General features: G+C 38.3%; 1 protein-coding gene across 1 annotated transcript; it reads right to left on the reverse strand.

Annotated features, from left to right (window-relative positions):
• Positions 1–860: 860 nt before the first annotated feature.
• TRPV3 (transient receptor potential cation channel subfamily V member 3) lies at positions 861–22769 on the reverse strand. The gene is made up of 18 exons (XM_006033129.2): positions 22756–22769; positions 20100–20222; positions 16654–16761; positions 15018–15092; positions 12869–13026; positions 11814–11990; positions 11480–11620; positions 10172–10452; positions 8392–8568; positions 7302–7460; positions 6674–6775; positions 5631–5704; positions 4738–4903; positions 4109–4175; positions 3418–3689; positions 2630–2742; positions 1919–1989; positions 861–1020 (listed from the first exon to the last, which is right to left on the reverse strand). The coding sequence occupies exons 1-18, from the start codon at positions 22767–22769 to the stop codon at positions 926–928; spliced, it is 2373 nt and encodes a 790-aa protein (XP_006033191.2). The 3' UTR covers positions 861–925.
• Positions 22770–25716: the final 2947 nt, after the last annotated feature.

A 25716-nucleotide genomic window follows, 5' to 3' on the forward strand; every position in this document is an offset into this window, starting at 1 on the left:
TTAAAAATTTCTTTGTGGACAAATATTTATGTGTACTTGTAGATGAGCTTAGGAGTTAAGTTAAAACCCAAGAAAACTCCAGATGTGGTAACAAGTACGTTGTTTAAACAATAAGACAAACACGCACTGGATTTTTCAGTGGTGATAGCGAAAGGCCAAACTCCTAGTGATTTATACCAACCCAAACAATAACCCCCCTGAAATGAATTAATTTTCCTGACCTTTACTTTTATGAAAGCGATTTTATACAGTACAAATAAGGAAAAAGAAACAGACATGTATATTCACCCTGGGCATTATAGACAAAGAGACAGATCTTGCAAGACTTTTCCCTTGAGGTTCTGTCACTTCCCACCCCCACCCCTACTTGCAAGATCAGTCAGTCCTATAATGATAACACTGACAACTGCCATGCAAGCACCGATTGTATCCAGAACTTTCAAAATGACATACTTCATAGAGTGGTTTTATTTCAAAGCTGAAATGTCTTATTTCACATTCCAAAAACTTCATCATTTTCAGTATAAAAATGGTTTCTCATGGATTAGAGATACTAGAAGAGATGCTAGAATGTCAGGCCTCAAAAGAGATCTGAATAACATCTCCAAAAGGTACAAATATTGTATACTACCTTTGTTTGATTATTTTTTAACCGATACAAAAAAAAAAATCAAGAACCATCTTTGAATATTCTCTCACAAGTCTGACACAAGTGGTTTTGTTCAAGGGGCTCAAACTGAGCCAAGACAGAACAGTCCTTATTCCTTGCGCTGATATTTTATGATTATGTGGACTGCAGTCACTGGACTGTCAGTCCATGAAAGCTGCTCCGCCTGCTTGTAGCTGCCTGACGTACAAACACATTAGGATTCCAGTATCTTTGCGGGTCCTTTTTTTAAGGGTCTAAAGATGAAGTACTGCGCAACTAAACAGTGGTTTCTCGCAAATCGTCCATTTCATCAAATGTGTTCAGGGTGTTTTTGCTATTACTTCTTGAATTATCTTGAATTCTGTTGTAATCTAGGAAAAAAAGAAAAAATATTTGCTAAAAATATTCTACAGAAGAAATTCTTTTCAATAATCTAGTTTGGCAGATAGTGTTTGTATTTTAAAATACATGAATTTAATTAATCAATAAGGTCTATATATGCTACCATATTTTGTATAGGACTACATTTTATCTTTGTCCCCCTCTTTGATAATGCTGAGATTTTTTTCTACTAAGCAACATATATGCATATTTAAATCAGAACAGAACTCAAACAGGTATTTTTTTGCCATCTGCAATATCTGCAAATTAGGCTATTGTTCTATTATTCCTCTTCTAAATAACAAAAGGGTGAGAAAGGAGACTGCAACAAAGCTAAAAATGCAACTAATAGGACCTATTATGGTGCAAGCAGCCAGGAGGAACTACCTAATCAGGAAGATATGCAAATTTTGCAATCTGCCTCTTTCCATTTTTAGGATACCTAAATACCTTGGATAATTTGGCTCCTACATATTTATGGCCTTCATCCTTTGTTGTGTATTAGCAGACCCTTCCTCTTATATGGAGCATCACTCATCAGTGGACACAAGGGTCCAACTGCACAATACAAACAGAGTGAGGGCCCAAGTTCACATTTAAAAGTAGGAATTGGAGACAAAGTTCCAGAGTTTTCTTTTCTGAGGAATCATCTTAAATGTGAAAGAAAGCAAGATTTCAATAAACCTCTGAGAAGCAGATCATTAGGCTTGTAGGGGCGGGGAATAGACAATTTGCTATATTGCTAGAATTATTACAATTTACATTTTAACAACATTCAGCTTTACATATAAGAACTGCTTAAATATTTTATAAGAACAAATATAACAAGGAAGGCCTTTATAAAATTGTATATTCATTCAAATAGAACAAGTTTTACGATAACGATACCTGTTGCCCCTGGATCTTCATTAATAAATGAAACATGCGTTTTCCATTCGGTCCATTTCACTTCATTAATCCTGTTTATATTGTATACAAATTGCATAATTAGCATGCATTATCTCCAGCTTCATAGCTACAGTTCCTCTCTTGTTTCTTAATTACTTCTCAGAATTGTCACAATATCATCAAATACCTGTTTTGCCAGTAGTAAAAGAATGCGTGTATTTTGCAACATTATGTAATGTATTCACCTATTCTATATTTTCACGCATTGTTAATACTGGTTTAGAACTCACATTTCATCAAGATGATTATGTTCTCAAAGTCTGGTAATATTTTGCAGTTAAAGAGCAACAATTACAAATGGTCATTTTAAATTAACATTCAAAGGAGATTACAGCCAATTAAAATGTACTGCAAAACAGAGATTTAGAGACTGGGCATTAAAATCGTATATGAACATAAATAAAATCCCCACAAAAAGATGATTTGTGTATAAGCAAGACTACATATTTCCAGTTTTATTAAACAGCTGTTTGCAGTAGAAATTCTAAATGAGATTTTTGTAAACAAATTACTGTTCCTACTTACAAAATCTAAACCAGTAAAAAATAGTTTATATATTTAAACAAAAATATTTTGAACTGACTTTTGTGTGCATTAAAACCCCAAAGCAGCACACATGCCAGATTAAAAAGTGTGTTAGTATATTATTACCTTAAGCATAATCTAGTGTCATTTTCTGCTACTTTACACAGCTCTCCCAGCTCGAACTTTTTCCTCAGGTATTTTGGTAGAATTTTTTCAAATTCCAAAATGGTCCTGGCTCTCTGGCAAAAATATATTATAATGTTAGTGTGGCGTTCTTAACCATGTTTAATATAAGTGTATTCCTCACTGCATCTATAGATTTCATATCATATTTAAGTGAATTTCTGAATCTATGAAACGGTCATTGTTGGCATATGATCCGTTATGTTCTTTTTGTCTATCTACCAAGGGATTTTATAATCTGCACTGACATCAACAGTAGGAAATACCATTTAATACTAAATTCAGTTGATGTACCTGCCAAGGGTGTGTAAACAAATAGGAAACAGAGAACTTCCTACAGGTATCACATTTATTAAACATTTCTTTATAGGTGCTAACATTACAGGACCAAATATTTATTTCAAATTTTGCTTGTCTAAGTCTGGAGGACTATTTATTATTTGTCCCACCTGTCTATCTACTGTCTACCATTGTTGTTTCTAACTGCTCTGACTTCCGGGGAGATGCTCCAAGTTTACATGGCTGCAGCTCAGAGGAGAATTTGGCCATTGCATCTATAGTTTGAAGAACAATACAATATGTAGCTAGCCTGGTTATCACTAAATCAAAACTTAAATATAGTTTAACACGATCTGTTATTTTTACAAAGTTCTCTTTCAAACTAGAAGTGGATGGGCCTTAACTAAGTGGGGGAAAAAGCTATGATTTCTGGTTTAATATTGCAAACAAACCTGGAGTTTCCAAATGTGCTCACTCTCTTTAGAAATATTTTCCACAGTTTCTCCCATTAATGCGATCAGCATATTCAGAAGGAGAATAAAAGTCAGTATTACATAAGTTATGAGAATAAGAAGGAAGAGCAGAGGATATTTTGAATTCTGCTGGATCTCCAGATCTCCAAGTCCTATGGTGAGCTTAAAAAGCTCCATGAGAACTTTGCCCAGACTGCTGTAGGAATGGCATTCGGTGTTATTGGGGCAAGGATCAATCAATGCAGCAAGAGCTAAGGAGAAAGAAAATGGGGAAAAAAAGATATATTTCACGTGTATACATCTCATATCTCAAAGAATAAAGTAGTACAATCCATACTATGGAGAGAGGTTACTTTTCACCCACTGCATTTTGAAAGGAAATAGAGAACCAATCCAGTAAGATACAGCAACAGCAGATAACAATTTAGCAAAGCAAGACCAAGAGAAACTAAAAAGGGGCCATTTAGCTGGGGAGGATACAGTTATCTACACAGATATTTTAAACACTCCCACAAAATGGATTTTTAAATATCCACAAGAAGCACCTACCTCTATCTGGAAATTTGTCACCAGAACAACAGTATTGTTATTCATAATAGCACTAAACCTTTAATCTCACAGAAAAGTACCAGTATGTTTGCTCCAGTAATAGTCAATAAATTATATTTACCTACACCAAATCCCAGCAAAAATATGATATATGCAACTAAAAACTTTATCACATCATGTAGGATGACCTAAAAAAAGAGAAAGTGTTTATCATAAATAGAGCCAAAAGTTGTTTTTGCAGTGATATAAAAATGGTGCAACTATCAAAAAGTGTTTAATTTTATTATGAACCATTGTTATGGTTACTTTGTAAACAGTGGAAACCTAAAAGAGTTAGTTGACCTGATTTTCTATGATTTGGCCCCACTTCTTGTGCATTAATGGCTATATAATCACAGCTTGATCACATATAACACTATTCCCAGATAAAGCATTTTGGCATAAAATGCAATTAAATATGAAAACTCTATCAGCTGAATATGTTTAATTGATTTAAAAGTATATTTAACACTCAGAAGTAATTAGTATGATATCCCCCTTATTTTTTATGATTATTTTAAAGTATGACATTGATCTCAAGCATTTTTTAGAAACCAAAAAAACTGGAACTGTCAGTGTCGAATATTTGAAATACAGTATATGCAACATCCAAACTGAAGAACATATCTGACTAAGATTTACCAAATACACTAAGTAAATATAACACAGCGAGGATGTAATATAACGAAGAGCTACAAATGGTATACTTGCCTTTTGGATCATGACACTATATATCCCCATGGATTGCAACCCCCTGGTAAAATACAGCATGTTGGCCCATCCTAATGCCATAGCCAAAACAAGGCACACAAGGTATTCTTTGTAGGAAAAGTAGTAGAGGAAGACAGAGAAGATCACAAGCACGGCTTGTATAAAACTGTTAAAAACAAAATCTTGTAAATATTCTTCCACAACACACACACTTAAAATAGATAATGGAGAACAGTAATATTGAACTTCCTTATTTCCTTAAGTTTAACGTCTAATTTCACTTTCCCATCCTGCTTTTTCCTGTGTGTATTAGTATAATTTAACAATAGGAAAGGATTATCTAGGAATAGTATAAGGATCTTGACTGATCCCCCAGTCATGTTTCTTTGCCAAGACCAGGAGAGGATAGAACAGGAATCCCAATGCTGACTTCAAGCCACTTGAGGATTCCCATATATAAAAGCCCCAACCAGCCAGTAAGGCCAGCTTTATTAGCTTTTTCTCAAAGCAATACAAAGATGATGAAGGTCAGGATCTGGCCCAATGACTTATTTCTTTTTAAACAAAATATAGCCCTCTATCCTACAGCACTTTTAGAAATAAAGTCTCGCAAGAAATTAGAGATAGCCACATATATTGAACAAATACTCTGGGGGGCAGAAGTTTGCATCTATTAATTCAGAATAATTACTGATCAGTTTAACTAAACATGGTGCCAGATAATGAGCAGTGTCTTACACTAAAGTTACATCTAAAATGATAATATTGCCGCAAATAAGTGTAAAGAAATGTGATCGACAGCAAAAGTCTTATATTTTCAGCAACTCAAAGATATATAGCTAACAGAATGAACGTTATTTCAGAAGCAACAATTATTTACATGTTAGGCTTACAATGCAAAGTGGAACCAGGCATCTGATAGAATTGATTGAAGGTCTGAGGGTCTCAGCAGAAAGATTGCTACGCTCTACATAGAGACATTTTTAAAATAGGTTTTAAAAGTAGTAAAAAAAAGTTGCAAAATATTACCCGATCATTAAAAATTCAATACAAACAACTAGTTTTAGTCTTTCTGTAATAGCTCAAAAGGTACTTTTCCAGAATGTTTAAGAAATTAGTCTGCTTGTTCAACTGTATGTAACAGTTAACTTTAAAAACATTTAACAGTAATGTCTATTTAAATGCTTCACTGGAAAAATCTGTCATAAATCTTTGTCTTCTCTGGGACAAGCCCTAATCCAATACTGTAATTTAAAACATGAACCACTTCAAGGACACAAGCAGTTCTGCTTACTTAAAGACCTTAAACTGACACCTTGGCTAAAATACCTTGCCTAATGAGTAAAAGTTGGGTATGCTCTCTGTATGTTAAAACTCACTGGCTAGGATTTACCCAAAGAACCTTGTCCATCTTGGCTAGGTACAGACATTCAAAAAGCCCGAGGTAGAATTGATCTAAGTTATGTGATTTTCTGTAAGTTTAGATCAGTTGCAAACAGAACACACAAAGGGGCAAAGCTTAGACCGGGCTCTGCCATTTTTAATCCAGTCTGCGTCTGCTGAACTTCTGTTCTGTTACAGGTATAGACCAGTTTTGTGCTCTAAACATTTGTTCTCCTATGGGTATAAACTGATTTCTGATCACTTATACTAGTAAAACTGTGATGTCTGTACCTGGCTATTTTGTTCCCACTCTTTCAAATAGAAAATACTCGCATCATTTCATGTTGTATCACTTATAGTAGTATATATACAGGGTCCTTAGAAATGATGAACACCCTTATGCTCATTCATTAGCTGTTAACCAAGTAATTCCAGGTGTTACACAAGTTGTAAAGGCTTCTAAAATGTTCATAAAACTATTACCAAACTGTTTATAAATCTGCAGAAGACATTTATGCATACAATATTATAATCAATTCTGGACATGTCTTACCTCTCTTACAGTTAAACCTAATGCCCCTAGCATAACAAACAGTTGTCCCATCAGATGTAGCCATCCCATGTTACCAGTCAGAATTAATGGATAAGGTGGATCCTGAAAAAGAGGGCAGGAGTGAACAATGGATGTTTTGAGTTAGTTATCTGAAGACTAAACAAATAAAAAGGTATTGACACAGGGTCCAATCCCCAGGACTGTCTGGGCAGAATTACTATTGGTTTCAATACGAGTTTTTTGCATGGAGTACTGACAGGGTCAAGTCCAAAATGACATAACATATTTTAGGCTGTTTAAAATGTGATTATTTTTCTCTATTATTAAAGAAATAACTTTACAATTTCCACCATCCCCACACACATACATCAAAGAGTGACTGGTCTGTTGTTGCAAGACTCAAATGAGTTTCTCTTTTCTCTTAATTGTTGCTCTTGCTCTTCAATTAATAAACCCAATGTGGAAAACCTTGCCCTCGCTGAAGCCAAATGCCAAAACTCTTTTACTTCATAGGAACCAGTATATCATTTATTTGTATTGTTGATCTGCCACGCATGTTAAATCTGGTTTGGGGAAGATGGCATTTTAAAATAAAAAATTGATGAGAATTTTCAGTCGATGTGCATACCTCCTCTCCATGGGGCTTGTGGTAGGAGACAAGTGTTAATGTTACGTTGTATATGAAATAAAAGCAACATGAAATAAAGAACATGTGTCTTGCAAACTTTTTCCATTTCATTCGCAGTAGTGAATTCAGGGGCTCCAAAGTCAACATGTCATGGCGGTTCTGTAGAAGAAGAGAATTAGAAAGCAAGAGAAAAAGACTAGTGATTGAATATAAAAAAAATCCCCCAAATTTTCAAGGGCATATTTTATAAGCTTCATTTCAGGGCCTCTTCCTGTTAATCTAGATTAACATCTTTGTTCAATGACTAGACAAGTCAGACCCTCAGGTGGCATAATTCATTGGCGCTACAGCAATTGGCATGCGCGATTATCTCCTAAATCAAGTTCACCTTGCTCGGGTGAAAGTACGATGATAATCATGTGAAATTTAGTAGAAAACCAAATTCTTTTAAAGAGTGAAAAATTCTTGCTAATGCATTGCTTAGATCTATAGAACAATGATACACAAAGGAAATTTACTTCTTAGTGATCCCCAATAAACACTTCCTTTTAACGAAGCTACAGCTAGGATAGCAGGCGGCTGTTTGAGAGGGGAGATGCGGCGTGCTGACCCACTAGCCCAAAACCATTTTAGGTGCCATGAGAATGACAGCATTCCAGGATTTGAAAGAACCCTAATTGTCACTAAGTCCACCCCGGCCCCAGGTTTTTTATTCATTCACAGATCCACTAGTTCTACAACCACTCAAATAGATACATAGCCAGCCACTTCTTGAAAACCTCCAATGAAGGAGACTGCAACTTCCCGAGGCAGCTTGTTCTGATGGCTCTTACAGTTAAAAACTACAGTACAACAGATTACGCCCCAACTGCGCAACAAAACGTAACGCCCTAATCCTATGTTGGGATATGAACTAATAGGCAAGCATAACAGGGCTCCGTTTATGATAGTGGCTTCTGCTGCAAAAGTGACAACTAAAGTTGCATTTTTAATAACAGTTACACAAATTCTCCAGCTACTTTATGGGTTTTTAAACTGCAAGTGAATATACTGCTAGAAAATATACAGCTTTCAGTGACAGGCAACTTACACCAATATTTGTGTTATAAACAATAATCTCCAGTAATGAGTTGTTCACGGTGGTATCTAGTTCTGTCAGGTCATAAAGAGAAGATTGAACAGGTCCATAAGCCCAATCCGTGAATTTTCTGGAAAGGCTTCTGTTTGGCTTGTCTTTTATTTCTCTACTAAGAATGTATTTCAGAATCTGAAACATTAATAGAATCATTTGTGAGGGTAGTCTTCTAAATGAAGAGAGCAAGAGCAGGGCACACTTGCCAAAAAAATAAAATAAAGTACTGTCACATTTGCCAAAACGGCACAATTAAACGTATTCTGTAATTCCATTAACCTTTTAGTAATTGAGGGGAGATATTATAGATGACTGAGCTCTGTGAAATATGTACGGTTTTCTTTAATTGCTTTGAATTTTCTATTACATGTGCACTTTTTTCCAATTAAAGCAAATCTACCATACATTCCACTTGGTATTTTTGTTTAACTTTTCTTTTAATCATGACTTTCTAATTTATTCCACTGTTAATTATTTACCAAGCACTCCAAGCAGTTGCTTTCCAAGGGCCAAGTTCTATTCTGTCGTTCCATACAGAACAACTCCAGAGACACGCTTGTGTAATTAAGAGCAAAGTCTACTTCATTTTCTACTTGTCACATGTCAGCACAAAAACTTCACCGCTTGAACTGAAAATGCTGAAAGGAAAACTTCTTAAATTTAAACAAAACGTATTTTTATTTGTAAATATCATTAAAGCATTTATATTAATAGGTTTTGAAAGATTTAATTTTACAAAAGTTGATCAGGTCAACTCATGCGATTTAAATCTTGAGCATGTATATAATGAGCAGGCATAAATGCAGAATCCCGAAAGGGCCATTCAACGCTATAGGACTCTGATTCTCAACCAGGGAGCCTTGGGATCCTTTCACAGGTGCCATGGGACGCTCTGCTAACACACTGCTAGGTGTGCAAATATGATTCACAAGATAAACCCAGAGATTTCAAACAGGAATCCATACTGACCAGCTGTGGTCTTTCTGAGTTTAGAACAGAAGAACTGCTCTATGACTTTTCTGTAGTCAAAAGTTGAAAACTAAGACTGGCATTTTCCAACAGGTGCCTTGACCTTAATGAGACATGTCTCGAGTCTGAAAGGTTGAAATGAAAACCACTGCTGTAGGAGTTACCATCCTTTAAGCGAGCTGGTAATTTCCAGGTCGCTTCAGGAACCACACCAAACTTTACTCTTGCTGTGCCTGCACAAAAATAAATGGCTGCTTCATCTCATTAGCTTGCATTGGATACCATATGACATGGTTGTGGCTTGTCCACTCTGTCTGCAACATGCCTTATTTGCAGGGCAGAAAAATATGCAGAACTGGATCTTGGTAATGTCCTTGATTCATTGCATTGAACATACTGTGGATTTCTTTGTACCACGTCAAAGATGCTAGTGCATTTTGTTACCATGCGTGCAGATAACTTAGCAGGGGAGTCATTACATTCTTCAAATCACTCCCTCACAAGACGGGTTTGCAAGATGCGTTAAAGACATAGGTATTTTATTCTGCTAGGAGGATATTTATGAAGACCTGAAAGAATCTGACTCATACAAGGAACAACCTGGTGCAACTAATGGAGTTTTCTGGTTTACTTTAAATGATCTCAGCTGACCCAGCATGATTAACGTATAGTACGTGATCAACAACGTATACACTACTGATACGAGTACAGAGATGGACAACCTAGATTCTCTCTGCATATTTAATTTAATATGGAGACCGAGCCTTACCTCCACTTTCCCAGTTTTTGCAGCTAATTGTAGTGGTGTCAAACCGTCTTTATTCTTCATGGTCTCCAACATTCTAGCTTTACTTTTCAGTAAAATCATATCATACATTCTGATTACAAAGTCATTTTGGGTTTTAAAGTCCTCTGCCACTGTAACTAATGCGTGCAATATATTGTTTCCTCGGGAATCTTGTGAGGTAATATCAGTCCTGCTATTGGCCATTAGCAGTTGAACAATATCTGGCTGATTGGTGCATGCAGCTAATGCCAGTGGAGTTTCACCTAAGAAAGTACAATACGGAATAGCTATCCATTAAAAATATTATAAGAATCAGAACTGTAACAGTAACAGAATAATTATTTTGACATGCAATTAAAATCTGAGCACAATAATATAAAGTTGAAGAGAAACTAAGTTTATGTGAAATCATTATTTGAGGAAGATCTGTAATTGCAAACATGCACTTTTGTTGACAAATTTCGGTCTTTGAAAACAATTGCTGCAAAACTGTTTCTGAACGGACTTTTCTAAACTGTAGCAAATTGTATTCTCTTTATCGCATAGTGATTTGCATTACAAATGGTAATGTATCTAACGTCGTGTGATGGGTTATGTCAAGCACTTACACGAAATACCCAATTAAACAAAATAAGCACACAGACCTTTCATGTCTCTATAAGAAATGTATATATTGCTTGAAATCCATGCACTGTGTTTATTCACTCTGCACTATGTATAAGCTCATCCTACACCCTGGTCTTTTGCAAGCATCTATTCTGTAGGGACAAAGTGTAAAAGGACCTTGTGCAATTAGTCCTTCACAATGCTGAGTTGCATTGTTGCTGGACTTGTTTAACCATTAGTTTGGGTGGCTTCTTTTCTAGCTTGCGTGACAGGTATTTCTTCCTTTATTAACTGCACCTGCTCCAAAGCCCCATGAAATGAACAGAAAGGACTCCCGTTGGGTCTACCCCCGTGTTTATAATAGAGGTAGTCTGGGGTATTATTTGTTTGCTTGTGCCTCACATAACCAGAATCTGAGTGTCTCAAGATAAAGACTTTCCTTATTTTTCTGTAGGGGCAAAAACTTGCTTTGTCTGTGTGGTCTGTCTGTCAGGAACTTATTGCGATACAGCAAAGCATGAGAAAATTCTTTTGCATTTAGAATGAGGCCCATCGTCCCTTTTATAGCTTATGGGAGCTCACTAATCTAGGTCCAGTTAACGTAAGAGACTGGTCTCCTGATGGTTTAATTGTTCCAGTATTACAAACCAGTCTTTTCCCAGGTAGACTATGTTTTTCACTTACCAAAGTAAAAGCCTTCATGCTTGTATTTGGGATTAAAGAACACACCCTCTGCATGGGCATTGACATCTGCTCCTTTTTCTATGAGGGTCTTGGCAATATCATATTGTCTTCTTTCAATGGCAATATTTAGAGCAGCCTGGCCTGCAAGAGCAATATGCACGCATTAGGAGCATAAGGACAAGGTTTTTTGTGCTTTGTACAACACTAAACAGACTGATGATGCATCATCACTATAAATTATCATTGAAACGATCTATAACTTTAATAATTTGGACTCTTGTTTAAAAGTCTGAAGAAATTACATTATTTTGAAGTGGCTGCTGGATGGTGATACCTTTGTAGGCTTCGTCTGTGTATGCAGCATTAATAAATATTTCCAAAATACTATTTTCTTCTGCAAAGCAGAGCAGTATATTCACAATTTCATTTGTGTTCCGGTTGATGTTCAACAAGGCCTTCATCAGGCAGGTTTTCCCAGTATCAGAAGCAGTTAATTTTTTCATCAGATATTCTGTAACAATTGAATTTTGAGATTAAAATCTAAGCAGGTTTTGTTATTTCCTAAAGCAAGGAAAGAATTCCAACCTTTTGTTACCAGGGAACAAAAACATATACACAAACTATTCAGCAAACAGTTGGTCTACTCCCATTCCCTTATTTGAGCATTGCATTCCATACGTACCTAAATGTAGAAACACACATATTCACAAATCAGTCAAGCCAGTAGACTGGTTTATCCATTGCTAACTTACTACGACTGGCTAATATATACCAAACCTTTGGCCAAATCCTGAAATCCTCAGGTCTTTTTCATCTATGATTCTCACTAACTATAACTAGGTTTAAAAGCAGCAGTTTCTATGTTTCAGTTCAGTACTTATTCTTCTACATGCATCTAAAAGTGCTTATCTTTATTACACTCAACAAGCACAACTGCAGTCCATGCAGACATATCAGAGATAGCTTTCGAAGAGCTATTGGGATATTTCAAACAGAGTGGCTATGGCAGCATGAAGCTCAACACCAGTTGCAAAATCCAGACAAGAAGTGGAATAGAAAACTTGTGTGATGTAGAGATACCCTCAGTATAGCACAGAGGGTAAAAAAAGGCAGCTCTGTACATATAGTTATTTTCCTCTGCAGTGTTCAGTCATCACATTCACCCTGAAGAGTTATAGCTGTGCATGCTGATGTGCTGGACCATCAGAAATAATCTTACATTATCTGCTAGTAGGTAGCTAAATTGATGCTCTTCCTCTTCCTAAGGCCTAAACATGACATTCAAACAAATGAGCCACCTTACTCCTCTGTAAAAACAAACAGTCATGTCTCTGCCACATGCGTGGCCATGGTATCAGGTGAAGTAACACTGATTCACTAGCAGCTTACCTGGCACAGTCATGTTTCTACATGCGTTTGATCTTTCCTTTATTTCTATGAGGAGATGACATAATTCTTCTATATTCCCCTCAGATACTGCCCTGAACAAATACTTCTTCAGCTTTTTCCGGACATTGTTCTGTTGAGCTCCATGCGGCAGGTTAGTACTAAAGAAAAGAAAAGAAAAAGAACCATATAACCTAGTCTAATCTACTACTACCAATGTGTTATTTAGAAAAAGAAATGTGATTATGTGTTGCTAATTAACATAATCATGTTTATATAAATGCATGCATACACACTTGTGCTTTCCATCTGCAATGTTGTTACAGCAAGCTTATTTGGTGAGAAACAGCTACTAAAGCTGATTGTAATTATCTGACTACAGAACATGGTTATTCTTCCAAGGGATTATTTTACAATGTGTGGGGCTTTTTGCAGGCCCCTCAGCCTCTGCATAGTCCATCTCCAACAGCCATCAGAGCAAGAATAAAGCTCGGAGATCCCCCTACACAGCACACATCCTCCACTTTCCACTAAGAACTTGCGACTAACATATGGGCTGGTCACTAGAGGGCTTTTCATATCAGAGAGCATGACAAATCCCTGGCACAAAATACTGGATTCATCTGGACACGGTTCCAAGACTGGTTAGAGATAACCTCCAAGAGCAGAGTATCAATGCAATGCATAAAACTGGCAGAGAAAAATGGAGGTTCTGGTTTTCAGAAATAAAGAAGAAATGTTGAAAAAAAAAGTCTAAATCAGGCCCAACTGGCTGAGCTTCCAGCATCCCCAGCTCAGGATCTCTGACCTCAGAACAGTCCACCAGAAATCCGCTTTGAATGCATAGAAGCAGAACGTATTAATCGACCAAATTAAATTTTGACCAGTGTTATAGCTGCCACTGTGTAGAGAATGCCAAGGGAGTTTTACTAACCACAATAAGGATTTAAATTTAGACAGCATCTCCAGCAGTAGAAGTCTTCCTTAAAAATTGCACTGATGCATCATAAAACTAAAGAAATCTAAAGCTTGAGGGACCTCAGCAGGTCATCTGTCCAACCTCCTGTCTGAGGCAGGGTCAAGTGTACAGAAACCATCTCTGTCAGGCATTTCTCTACCCTATTCTCAGCTACAAAATAAAGGTGACTCTGCAGTCTCACTGGTAAACCTGTTCCAGTCTTTCAGCTATTCATACACTTAGAAATGTCAAGATGTCCAGCCTTACATCTCCTAAATCTTTATTTGAAGACTGTTGCATTCCCGGTCAGTCTCTTCTTTCTTTTCTAGACCAAAACAGACCTAATTCTTTCCATATTGCCTCATTAGGTCTCATTTTTTTGGCACTTTTATTTTTGTTGCTGTCCTTTGAACTCACTTTAATTTGCCTATGTCTTAAAAGGCGGTACCCCAAATTGGTCACCGTCTTCCAGATGATGCCTAAACAAGGTTGAGCAGTGAAATAATTACTTCTGGTGTATTTTATATGACTCTCCTGTTAATACATTCCAGAATGATATTTTTTCTTTTGACAATCATCAAGATCTGATTTTCCCTAGAGGTCTTCTATTCAGATACTGAATAGTCCTATCCCTAACAAATAGGAATTTCCAAAATAAAAACCAGCAGCCATACTACTGGTTTTCAGAAGTTATCTGGTATTGCATATTTGTTCATTCCACCCATTAGAGCATCCCCTTTCTTGTGTTTTAAGGAGAGCTGAGCTAGAAGGCAATAACTTCCACCCCAGCTGATATTTTTCTATCCTACAACAATTTTTCTTGTGAAGATTAACCATAAAAAGAAAAAAGGGGCTGTGTTGCCTCTACACGGTGCTGACAGTTATGCACTAGATTAGCTCTTGCCTGTATGCATGGTGCTTAGGTACAAAATTTCCTCTCTGAACCAGAAGGCAAACAATTTTATAACTTTTTTCCTTTCTTTGATCTCCAAGATTTCATAGGGGGATGCATGATATACAATTTCCAAACATGCATTTGTTGATTATGAGACTCAAAATGTATTAGTCATATGCACTGAAGTCTATTAGGACCTTATTTTTAAATCACGACAAGCAAAAAATCAGTAAATCCACTCTATCATATATTTAATCCATGGAAAATGCAGCACAGAAATACATTATGCTTCCACTTACCAACAGCTGTCTGTGTTTGTAATATCATCCTGAAGAGATTGTGGGGAATCTATATCTTCCCCATTTCCAGATGCACTACAGAAAACACAGAAAAGGTTAAGTGCTTAAGTCAGGAGGACATCTTGGCAAATTATACTAAGAATCAGTCAATAGTGAGAAGCAATATCAATGAAAGCATGGTAATTAGATTAATTTGATGATGTACTTTTAATCCCATCATTCAGCTCTCCTTATGTGTTTCAAACTATAAGAAAAATTAAAACCTTCAAAGATTACTGTGCAGACAAGTTCTATGTGAAAAGATTGCTCGTGTTTTCCCTTGTTATTTCATTGAGGATCCCCAAAATTTTTAATTTTCATACTGTTTTTCTCACTTCACTCTAGATATTACATTATATTCTACCTTTCCCCACCATTTTCTCCTTCTTAATTGGATAATTATTGTGTGTGGGTTGCATGCACAATATAAATGACTTACAAAGTTATTTCTGTGCAGTGCTTACTGCTGGTATTGCCTATAAGAAGTTCAAGACCAGGCTCTAAATCGGATTTGCACGATTGACTTTGATACTTCCAAGGGAGGTTGTATTTAATACATACTGTACCTACTTTGCAGAATTATTAAATGCAAATCTGACTTAAGAGGACAAATGGCAATTGCTTTTCATAGCTTATTTTTAATTTTTTTCCTTGCAGGTTAAGCAGCTATAGAATACCCTGAGCTAAAAACTCAGGAGAATGAAACCCGGCATTACTTATGCACAAAATAACTATACAGATAGTAGTGCTAGGTTTCACACACTGCCCTGTAGATTGCAATCCCAGTCTGCCCATGACCACTCTGCAAAAGAGAAAGGATGCAAGGTGGATGGTCATTATTTGGGGATGTTGCAATTTGGGGACCTATCTTTGGGAAACTAAACAACATTCAGCTGATTTGCATAAAACCCCAGACCACCATTGAACTTAAAAGCATTCAGTCTTCATCATCTAGGACTGGATTTGACCTGCGATGTGCAATCCAGCTTCCTCTTGCTGACACCCCAAACCTTGCACAGCCCTGACAACAGAATGATTCTTTCTGCACTCATTCCTCATTTGGCATAAATGGCTTTTTTTACCTGAACACAAATACTTGTTTTTCCTCTCTATTGTTTGATTCACTTTTGTACCATCACCAATATAAAGGATGCCGGCACAGAGCTAAGGATAGAGCTTGTTAGATGACTTGTGCTCCCTCTGCTGGTTTTACAACACAACCCAAAACACTATCAGTCCTAAATCAGCAGGAGTAGGGGGGACACAGACCCTAATTTTTTAACAAGATAGTGCTAAATGAAAAGACAGGATTCGAAATAAAGAACACCATGTTGCTTGTCAGCTAATCAGATTTTGGGCCTAATTTATTAATCTATGTCTCTTGTCAAAAAAAAAGAAAGGACAAAATTCAGGATTGAGACCGCCAACTTTGGCCACGGTTTCACTCCCACTGAAATCAAGGGTAGTTTTGGCATCATGAAAACCAGCGTGAAATGTAAAGACACCGTTGTATTTTACTGAGAACTTCTGATTAGTTATTCAAACAGGAGCGGTTGTGTACAATGGAATTCGTGTATATGCCATATATTGCACTTACCAAGGGCGGATATTTGAATCCATGGGTTTTGAAAACACAGGAGGAGATGCGTGACTTGGAGAAGAATTGCTGTCAAAGCCATCGAGCTCGAGGAAAAAGTGTGAGCTGCTGAATACATTGTATTAAATGTTTATTAGAAGGAAAGAAAATCAAATCGTAACACAAACTAATACACATACTCTCAGCCAGGAACAGCTTTAGATATTTCTAGTAGAGTTGGAGTGACGTTGTAGCCATGAAGGTGGGGGGGCGGGATTATTTAGATATTCCCATCACGTTCTGCATGTCCCACACTTAATGGAGCAACTTTGTACCGAACTTTTGTACACACAGGTTATTGCCACTCTAAAAGAATGTATTATCAAATGCAGACCCCCCTCCCCACCCTATCTGCCTGCTCTTTGAAAGATTTATATAATAGCCACCACTTTTCCAGCCAGGAAGAACCAAGAGGAAGCCTTCCTGAAGCCACTGACCCTGAAGAACACTGCAAAGCTTGAAAAGCGTCACGTGTTAAAATGGCACAAGACACTTCAACCCTCCAGGTCTGAATGTGCTACTTCCACAATCAGGAGAGTGAAATTTCACTGTGTTTAGTTAAGACAGGAGATAGGGAAGAGATGAGTTGCTTAACAACATAGGAAAAAATTAGTGAGGAACTATGATGGCACAGCCTTTTAAAAGGCTGGAGTGTTGGCAAGAAGGAGTAAATGGTTTGTCACTGATAGATGTCATTAAACAGGTGTCACATTTTACCTGCGATGGATGAATTTTGTGGTGGGCTAAGTGACTTCTATGGGGGCTACAGTCTGCAGGTTTTTGCCTGAATTTCTAAAGTGATCTGACAGTCACCTTGCAATTCTTTCAGGTTGTAGAACAAACTGAATGTCAGTGCTGAATTTGCCCCCTTTTTCTTTTAAACTTGCCTACAAATAAATATTCAGATACAGTCAAAGCAAGCACATGAGCATCAATTTTCCACCTTCTGCTATGCTACTACTGAACAAGTTGTCAATGTAAGCCAAAAATAGTGTGAGATATCTTCCCTGGTTGACAGTTTTGATCATCTGGCGAAAAAAAAAGTATGGATTCACTGCATGTGGGTGTTCAAACTTCAGTGACCTTTTAGTGCCTTTATATGTGCATGCGAGCACATTCCAAAAATATGACTATGAAAAATAGCACTTCTGTTTAGCAGGCATGTACTGTATATCTGAAATTGCTTTGAGCGGGGAGGGCTGATCACTGCACAGGAAGCATGTTAGCTGAGACATTGCTTAACACAAACAGGTGCCAGATTCTCAGCAGCTGTAAATGGCTATATAGCTCTGCTGATGTCTGACTTTGGCACAAAGACTGGGAAAGAATGGAGGGAGAGCAGCTTTATCCCATTGTTTTGCAAACTTTATGCAAGGAGGCCTGGAGCCCTGCCCTTGCTGACAGTGACTGCCGATGGCTACAATGAACCCTGGAGGCAGTGGAGATGGCTATTGAAGAGTGGCACGGACCCTGCTCTGGACACAGCAGCGTGTTGGCTCAGCACTGAGGCAGCTGTCCTACAGTGGGGGAAACCCCCAGGGACAGGACCTCCAGCCTGGGGAGCTCCATTCTCTCTGCATCCCTGGCATCAAACGGGCACATGGCTGTCATTAACTGTAGCCCGTCTTGAAGGTTGGCATAATCCTCATACCTATCCTCTGCTTTACGGGGGAAACCCAAGGCACACCATGAGTCACTGACAACACATACCCAAGTGCTCATGTATTCCAGCCACGTGTCACAGGGAACATGCCCCATGAGCCTAGTCACGCTCAGGAAACACAGGCAGCACTCCTCCCAGGCAGCCTCCAGATCTTCCTGAGTTTAGATGATGTGCAGCTGGTTAATCCCTACCTCATTATGTCAAATAAGGTTTAATTCTAAAATGAATTATTGCTAAAATAAAAGCCTTGTGAAAGAGAGATTACACGTAGATAGAAGTGCATTTACCCCTGGGCTCACCCATGGGGGTATAACACTCCAGCCTGAAATGGTTAAAAGCAGGAAGTATATACGGCAGCATGAACACATGTAATTAATGGAGTACGGTGGAGGTTTATAATTAAAATGCATGTGATTGGTGTTTCTTCTGTAACAGGAATGTTCCCTACCACACCCTAGCTCCCTGTTGAAAGATGGGTGAGCCTCTGCCACCCTAAGGTTATTACTATCGATGCCAGAAATCTGAATTTGCCATAGGAAAACTCATATGTACTTGCTGTAATTTGACAGCGTCCTGCAAGGTGGCCTGTGCTTGAAACATTAGGTGTATTTGGAGTAGATCAGACATCCCTATTGCCCACACTGTACTACAAACAAGAACAATAATTCCAGCACAGGTCTGTATAGGGCTACCCTTATACTTTCAGGCAGGTTAAACCTGCCAGACAGAAACAAAGGTCGTGTCTTTTCCTGAACAGAATGAGAAATCAGGCCAGCTCATGAGTTTTCAGATTACGAGGAGTCACAAGCAGCTGTGTGCATCATTTCTGCACAGATGCGATCCCTCAGACTATCAACAGAGTTGTAATGGGTGCCAAAGCAATTTTAAATTTTCCTAGGACTTAAAAATGTGATTGTGCTATATTCTGTGCAGTGCAGTCAACAAAAGAATGGAAATCACCCACAGAGTACAAGCAGAAATCAGAGAGCAAACGTTTGAGACGTATTCATCCTTAGGATATTGTAAATTCATGTATTCGTCAGCGGTATTTCAAGGATGAATATGATCAGCTTGTATTCAGACACAAATCTCTAGTTGGAGTATTAATGTACAGGTATGAAGCATGCATTAAAATGAATATTTTATTCCATAGCATGAGATCAGTGGTATGGCTCATTAATGAGGATCGTGAAACAGAGTGAATCCAACCTTTTAACTGAAAATCTTATGCTGTTCCCAACTCTTTCCTTGCTTCTCCCTTTTGCCTCCTTCCTAAACCTAATAGTTCACACTTAGTCATATTTCCATGCTTCTCACTATGGAAGTGCCTAATCTCTGCAGCCAAAACAGCTCCTCTTTGTTCCCATTCCCCGAATGGCCTTTTACGGATGATCACTATACCCTTACACATTTAAACCACGGCGCTTTGCTAGACCCTGTTTCTGCAGGCTCAGACACGTGGGTAGACCCCCATGAAGTGATCTGAGATCTTGCAAGGCTGAGGTGGTGGGTTTTTAAAGCTCCTGCAACATAGACCCTGCCCACATTTGGGCAAAATACCTCACACCTCGACTCCGATGCATGCATTGCCTGCGTGCACATGGACAACAAAACCATTAGCAATGATTGCCATGCTAATATATGCTGATACCTGCTGATAAAAGGGCTTACAAATAGCACTATAATCTGCTGTTCATCATAATCAATTGTCCTTGGCTGGTCTGGGGAAGCTCTTGGGGCCTACCTTTTCTTTGGGAGAGTGCTTTCAGTTGCCTTTTTGTCCTGGTGATTTGTAGGAGGTGTACCAGGTGGATTTGGTTTCTTGCCCATAAGCGGAATAGTTTCCTTGTTATCCTTAATCATATTTCTGCAGTAGATAGAGTCAGTTATTCAATTTCCTTTTAATTTCAAGAAATTATGTGACTAGATTGCTTGTTGGTATTCCTTTCTCATACAAAAAATAATACACACATTTTAATCAGCATATTTTTCAAAATTCTTCCTTTTGAACAGATTCAGACACAGATGTTCAATTAAAATGTGTTGAGGTTTGAAGTTTCTATTTTGGACTATGTTTGTGTAAGTTATTTTTCAACAAGAGCAGTATTAGAGGTGATATGATACCACCATTAGGAAAACTAGGAAGTCAGTATTTAATTGAAGGGAGTCTAGCCATTTATATTACGACAGATATTGAGAGTAATAGGAGGAACAGAGTAACTTTGATAAACTGCACTGGTGGTTATGCAGCCCTGCTAAATCTAAAAAGTCTATTCATATTTCAACCAATATAGCTTTAGAAAACCAATAAGTTCCAGCAGACTAGCAATATTAAATCTACTGGGTGCAATATAGGAAGGCTGGTGTCACACTAAAACTACTGTGTAGATAAAGGCAGAAATCTTTGCACAGTGATGGAAGAAGAGAAGAGAATCAACCTCTGAGCAAGCTTAGTGACTTCTGACACCAGTGGCAGAACTCAGCTCAAAATTTACCCTTCTCTGGTAACTACCAGGGACTCTTGGGCCCTGGTTCAACTGTAACAAAATGAGCGGATAGACAAGAAAAAAAGTCACGATTGCCACTGGTGAATGGTACGACATTACACATGGTTTAAGACTTCAATGCGGGACTTAAACTGAAGTCTTCTTGTGCTGGAAAATGTTGGTTTAAAAAACAAAATAAAAAGGAGAGATAAAACATTTTGAAAATGTATGCTGCTAATATGCATGTTTACAGGATGAACCAGAAGCACAACTCAGAATAGTGTACCATTTAAATCATTATCACCAATAAAAAAAAATTGCAATTCTTGCATAGAATTCAGAAGGTCACAAGGAAAGCAGCTAGGTGAGGTCCTATAGGGAATAACAGGAGGAAATAGGGGTGGAGACAAAAACTGGAGCCAAGATAAGGAAGGTGATGTAGTGGAAGAGGAAGACTGGAGAGACGACGATGACGTCAGGACGGAGTTGTATGCAGAATAGGTGGGATGAGACAAGACACAAGGAGACAACTATGGTCGAGATATATAGTTCAAATGTGAGGAATGGCTCAAAAGTAAGCAGTGAGAGGATACAACTAGTGCAAGGACATGAGGGCCTGAAGGAGGGAGGTGGTCAAAGCACACGCTGAGATTGCACTCTCATTTAAAGGCAAGCAGAAAAAAATAGAGCCTTAAAATATGCCCCATAGAGCCCAATGCTCATCTTCAGTATACCTCTACCAATCCCACTGAAATCAATGAGTTTAATGTGCACGTTATTAACTTGGAGATGCCCCTCTTCAATTTCTCTCTTGGGGTAATGACTGAGTGCTTTGGTCCAATTGCCATGCAGGACATGGTAGGCAACCGTCAATCCTCTAGATCGCACTGTATGTGTAAGAGGTCTTGTTAGCCTGATAAATCTGTTTTTACTGAGTCCTACGACCATCACACAAAGACCTTCAATGTGTATGCCTAGGCATATGTTTATAAGCACGATCTCTAACTTCTGACATTTCTGCAGTCTATAAAGTTATTTGAGATGCAGTTTGTATAATCTGATACAGGATGTGTTCTAGATTATCTGAACAGTATCTTTTCTTTTGGTCCCACCATCTAGTCTATCATTATTTTATAAGAGACTACTATGATGGCCTATTTGCAGGGGTTAATGTACTAATAAAAATGTCATGCTAGCTCTTAGTACTAGAGAGTAGATTGAAATGGGCTGTGAGTGTATTCAGAATATAAGACATAGCTCTGATACAGTAAGTACGAGAAAAGGGCATTATTATTCTGGAACTTGGTTGTGCCACCCTTACAGTGAGTTGTTGCTCACTTTGCAAGTTGTCACAGAGAGACCTAATGCTCCTCTAATACCAATAAAAAAAACCAACTTACTGACCCATTACAATTGAACAATCACGATAGTTCAAATTAAGAAAAAAATATACAAAGAGAAACAAACAATGGGCCAATGTGAAGTGATGGATTTTCTTTTTAGGTTCCTGGAAAAAAATAACTGAAGTCATTTCTATTTATTCTTCTTTTTTTTTTTTAATGTAGATTTTCTAAAGGAAAAATGAGAGTAACCCTCTTATGTTCTTTACGTCCAATTTTTGTGTGTACCTAGAAAAGGCTAGTCAGGGTCAGCAATAGAACAGAAGAGCAATTCTCTGTACCCCATGAAGACTTTACAGACAGAAAATCTACCACGTGAAAAAATGTCCCTTTTCATTTTCCTTGAAGTGGCTACATATTTCCCTTCGAAGGAAGTGTCATGAGGGCTTACAGTAGCAGGGCCAAGGAGCTACATGAAAAGCTCATTTGTTTTCCTGGCAGAATCCAGCATGAAAAGTACCAGTTCCTTCCCTGGGGGAACATGCTGCAGGAGCATCCGCTGTACCCGACTCACCCAGCACTGTACATGGCCCCGCACTCGAGAACCTCTACAGGACCTCATCCGACTGCTCCTCATTGCATCGCACCAGGCATCCCCCCTCTGGCAGGGATCAACACTGCCTGTGGTTTCAGAGGAAGAGGAAAGCGTGCTTAAAATGTAGTTTTGTTTGAGGTCCTTCTTGCCAAGGAATGTTGGGAGACTATTTCACTAGCACAAATTATCATTCACTAACACCAATATTCATGGAAGTCCCCGTACCTGTTTCACCTCTGAAAACATTCAGTGTTAATGCTTCTCATGTCACATAGCCCTTGGAAAAAATGAGTTAAATTTCTCTCTCGTGCACCCCCCACCCCCCAAAATACCCCTTACTTCATAAAAACAAAAAATTACCACCATTTTAAGGTTCTCCTAGACACACTGTTGTCCCTTTGGGCACCAAAGTACACTTTCCATCACAGTACACTATCCAGAAGCAACTTACCCCAGTTCAGAACACTTGCATTCATGTATAGGAATGGGTCCTCAATGTTGTGAGACATTCAAGTGCTGCTGTTATATCCAAAAACATGAAGCTGCCCAGCACAACAAACTCTTGAAGCTCAGGACAATCCTAACAATGCAAGGCACCCACCCAGCGTCATCTAGTTTGCTTGAGTGTCATTTCTATGTATTAAGTTAGTACTAAAAGCAGCAACATCACCGGGCTGGTTACACCTGAAGTTACACGTCAGAGAGACAAACTTGCTAGACAACAATTTCCTTACCACACAACTGACAAAGTGGGATGATAAGACACCACCGATAATTATGAATTAAAAAGTGTTGCTGATAAAGTTGAGTCATGTTATAATGAGCTAATGACAGTGGCAGAATACTTAAAAGGATCATACAGCCTTTGTCATTTCTTCATTAGAAAGAACCTGGTTGCAGACATATACGTTGATACTTTACACCACATTTCTCTGACATGCCTAGTGTGTTGCATACCTATTTATAAATATAAAGCAAAAATGAAAATGCTCCAAATATGAGTGAGGAAGCAAAAGTGTGTGTTAGATATTACTTTGAGAAAGTAAAAATGAGTTCAGAAAGTCCTGTCAAAGGTACTGTATGTGTTTGAAGTCTGCACTGCCATAAAAGCGATTCAAAGAAGCTGTACCTTTAGGGTTTATGAAGATATGTGAATAGACATGCTTTGTATTGGCAACGGTGATTTCATTTTTGGTGGGCCAAGTAAATTGAATGGGATTTTCTCTTAAGCAGCTGAGTGATTATTAATGCAATAGACTTCTTTCCTCTGGCCTTTAAGAGCGTGATCAAGAATTTCTCTCTCCTTCTGTTAATAGGATGTTACCTTCATCAAAAAATAGCATTTGTAAAAGTTGGTAGGGCTGTGTAGCCTGGAATATATTTAGGATTGCATATGATTATCTTAATTGATATGACAAATTGACTGGGGGTTTGGGAGTAGTGATTTATCCCAGTGGGCCTAATAAAAAAAATTCTCAGGTCACAAGGGAGAACAGAAGGCAACAGAAATTTGTGGGCAAATAAATCAAAGAGAGTGTTTTGCTGTCTTTTATATCCAAATTCTGTAGGAAGCTCTGTTATAGAATCAGGCATTTGGGGTTTGAAGCACGTGACTGTACAGCTTTATTCAGAAGCATGTTATGGAAGGAATGGGATTAAACTAGATGGGGCTGCATCTCAGGACTTCTGCTATTTTGCAAAGGTCTGTAGCTCTCCTAATATGTTTTTAAATAATAAAGTGACTATGGTTAAAGTGTTCCTTTGCTGATGCTCATCTTCCTCACTTTCCTGCCAGGTCACCTCCAAGGAAGCTGCAGTGCACAAACCCAGATTGAATTCGACCTGTTACTATGGTCTCGGTCTCAAAATCCAGGGCTTCAGATGCCCTAAGGCAGCCGGGCTGAGGAAGGAGCGTGCGCCTGGGAACCATGACTAGACTGTACCCAGACAAAGGGAACTGAGAAGGGATCGAATAGTTGCACCCACTTAGCAACTGACTGCTGTCCAGTCCACCCAGAACGGGGGACTGGGCTAGGCTGCCGCAAGGAAAGGCCTCGTTTCCACCCCATCGGTTATCAGAGATTGCAGTGGCTCTAACCGTCTCCCACAGAACATCATCTTCTCTTTCCCCAGCTGCAGTGATGAAGTCGATAGGTAGATTGACTTTGTGCCAAGTCGATAGGTAGATTGACTCCCGAGCTGAAACCGTTTGCTAGGGAACACTCAGATTTGGGGAATATATATTCTATATTCGTTCAGACTTGTCCTTCTGAGAGAGAAAGAGACTTGTTGGAAAAGGGCATTATTTGCCCCAGCCAAGATATTTAAAGAATAGACTCACACAAGCAATGAGAGGCAGAGTTACACTTAGCGATGCAGTACAGGAGACGTGTATAAATATTTTCTTATGGTTATTAGCCGAGACAGCTTAACCTTTTTGCTCTCAAGCCTGCTCTGAGATTTCACACACCATTAGCAGTACTAGTACACTATCCCACAAATGTCCATGCTGGCTTACAAAATTAGGCCCTATCTATATAATCCAGGGAAACCATGTTAGCATTAGTCTCAAGCCATTTGTTTAAACAAAAGTTCTCTAGAAAGGTGCTGACAAAAGTTTCCAATCTACCTCAGTGCAGAAAGGTGCCAACAAACAACTAAATGACATTATTCCTTTCAACCACTTAACAGCAGCGATGCCATAAAGGTGAATGACAGAAGTAACTATGTACACATCCCTTATGAAAAATTACTCTCAAATTTGTATCTTGAGATATTCTGTGTTGTCGAATTAGGTGCCTTGTGACCTTGTTTGGCCTACAGCAGCTATTCTGGTTGTTCTGGGAAGTGAAGAGGATAGATTTAGGGACTATAATGAACAGGCTGAATAACCAGGAGCCGAATCAGAAGTATGGAAACCCTGGCTTCCTAGATCAGGCG

This window comes from Alligator sinensis, unplaced genomic scaffold, assembly GCF_000455745.1.
Source record: "Alligator sinensis unplaced genomic scaffold, ASM45574v1 scaffold1801_1, whole genome shotgun sequence".
Taxonomy (NCBI): Eukaryota; Metazoa; Chordata; order Crocodylia; family Alligatoridae; genus Alligator; species Alligator sinensis.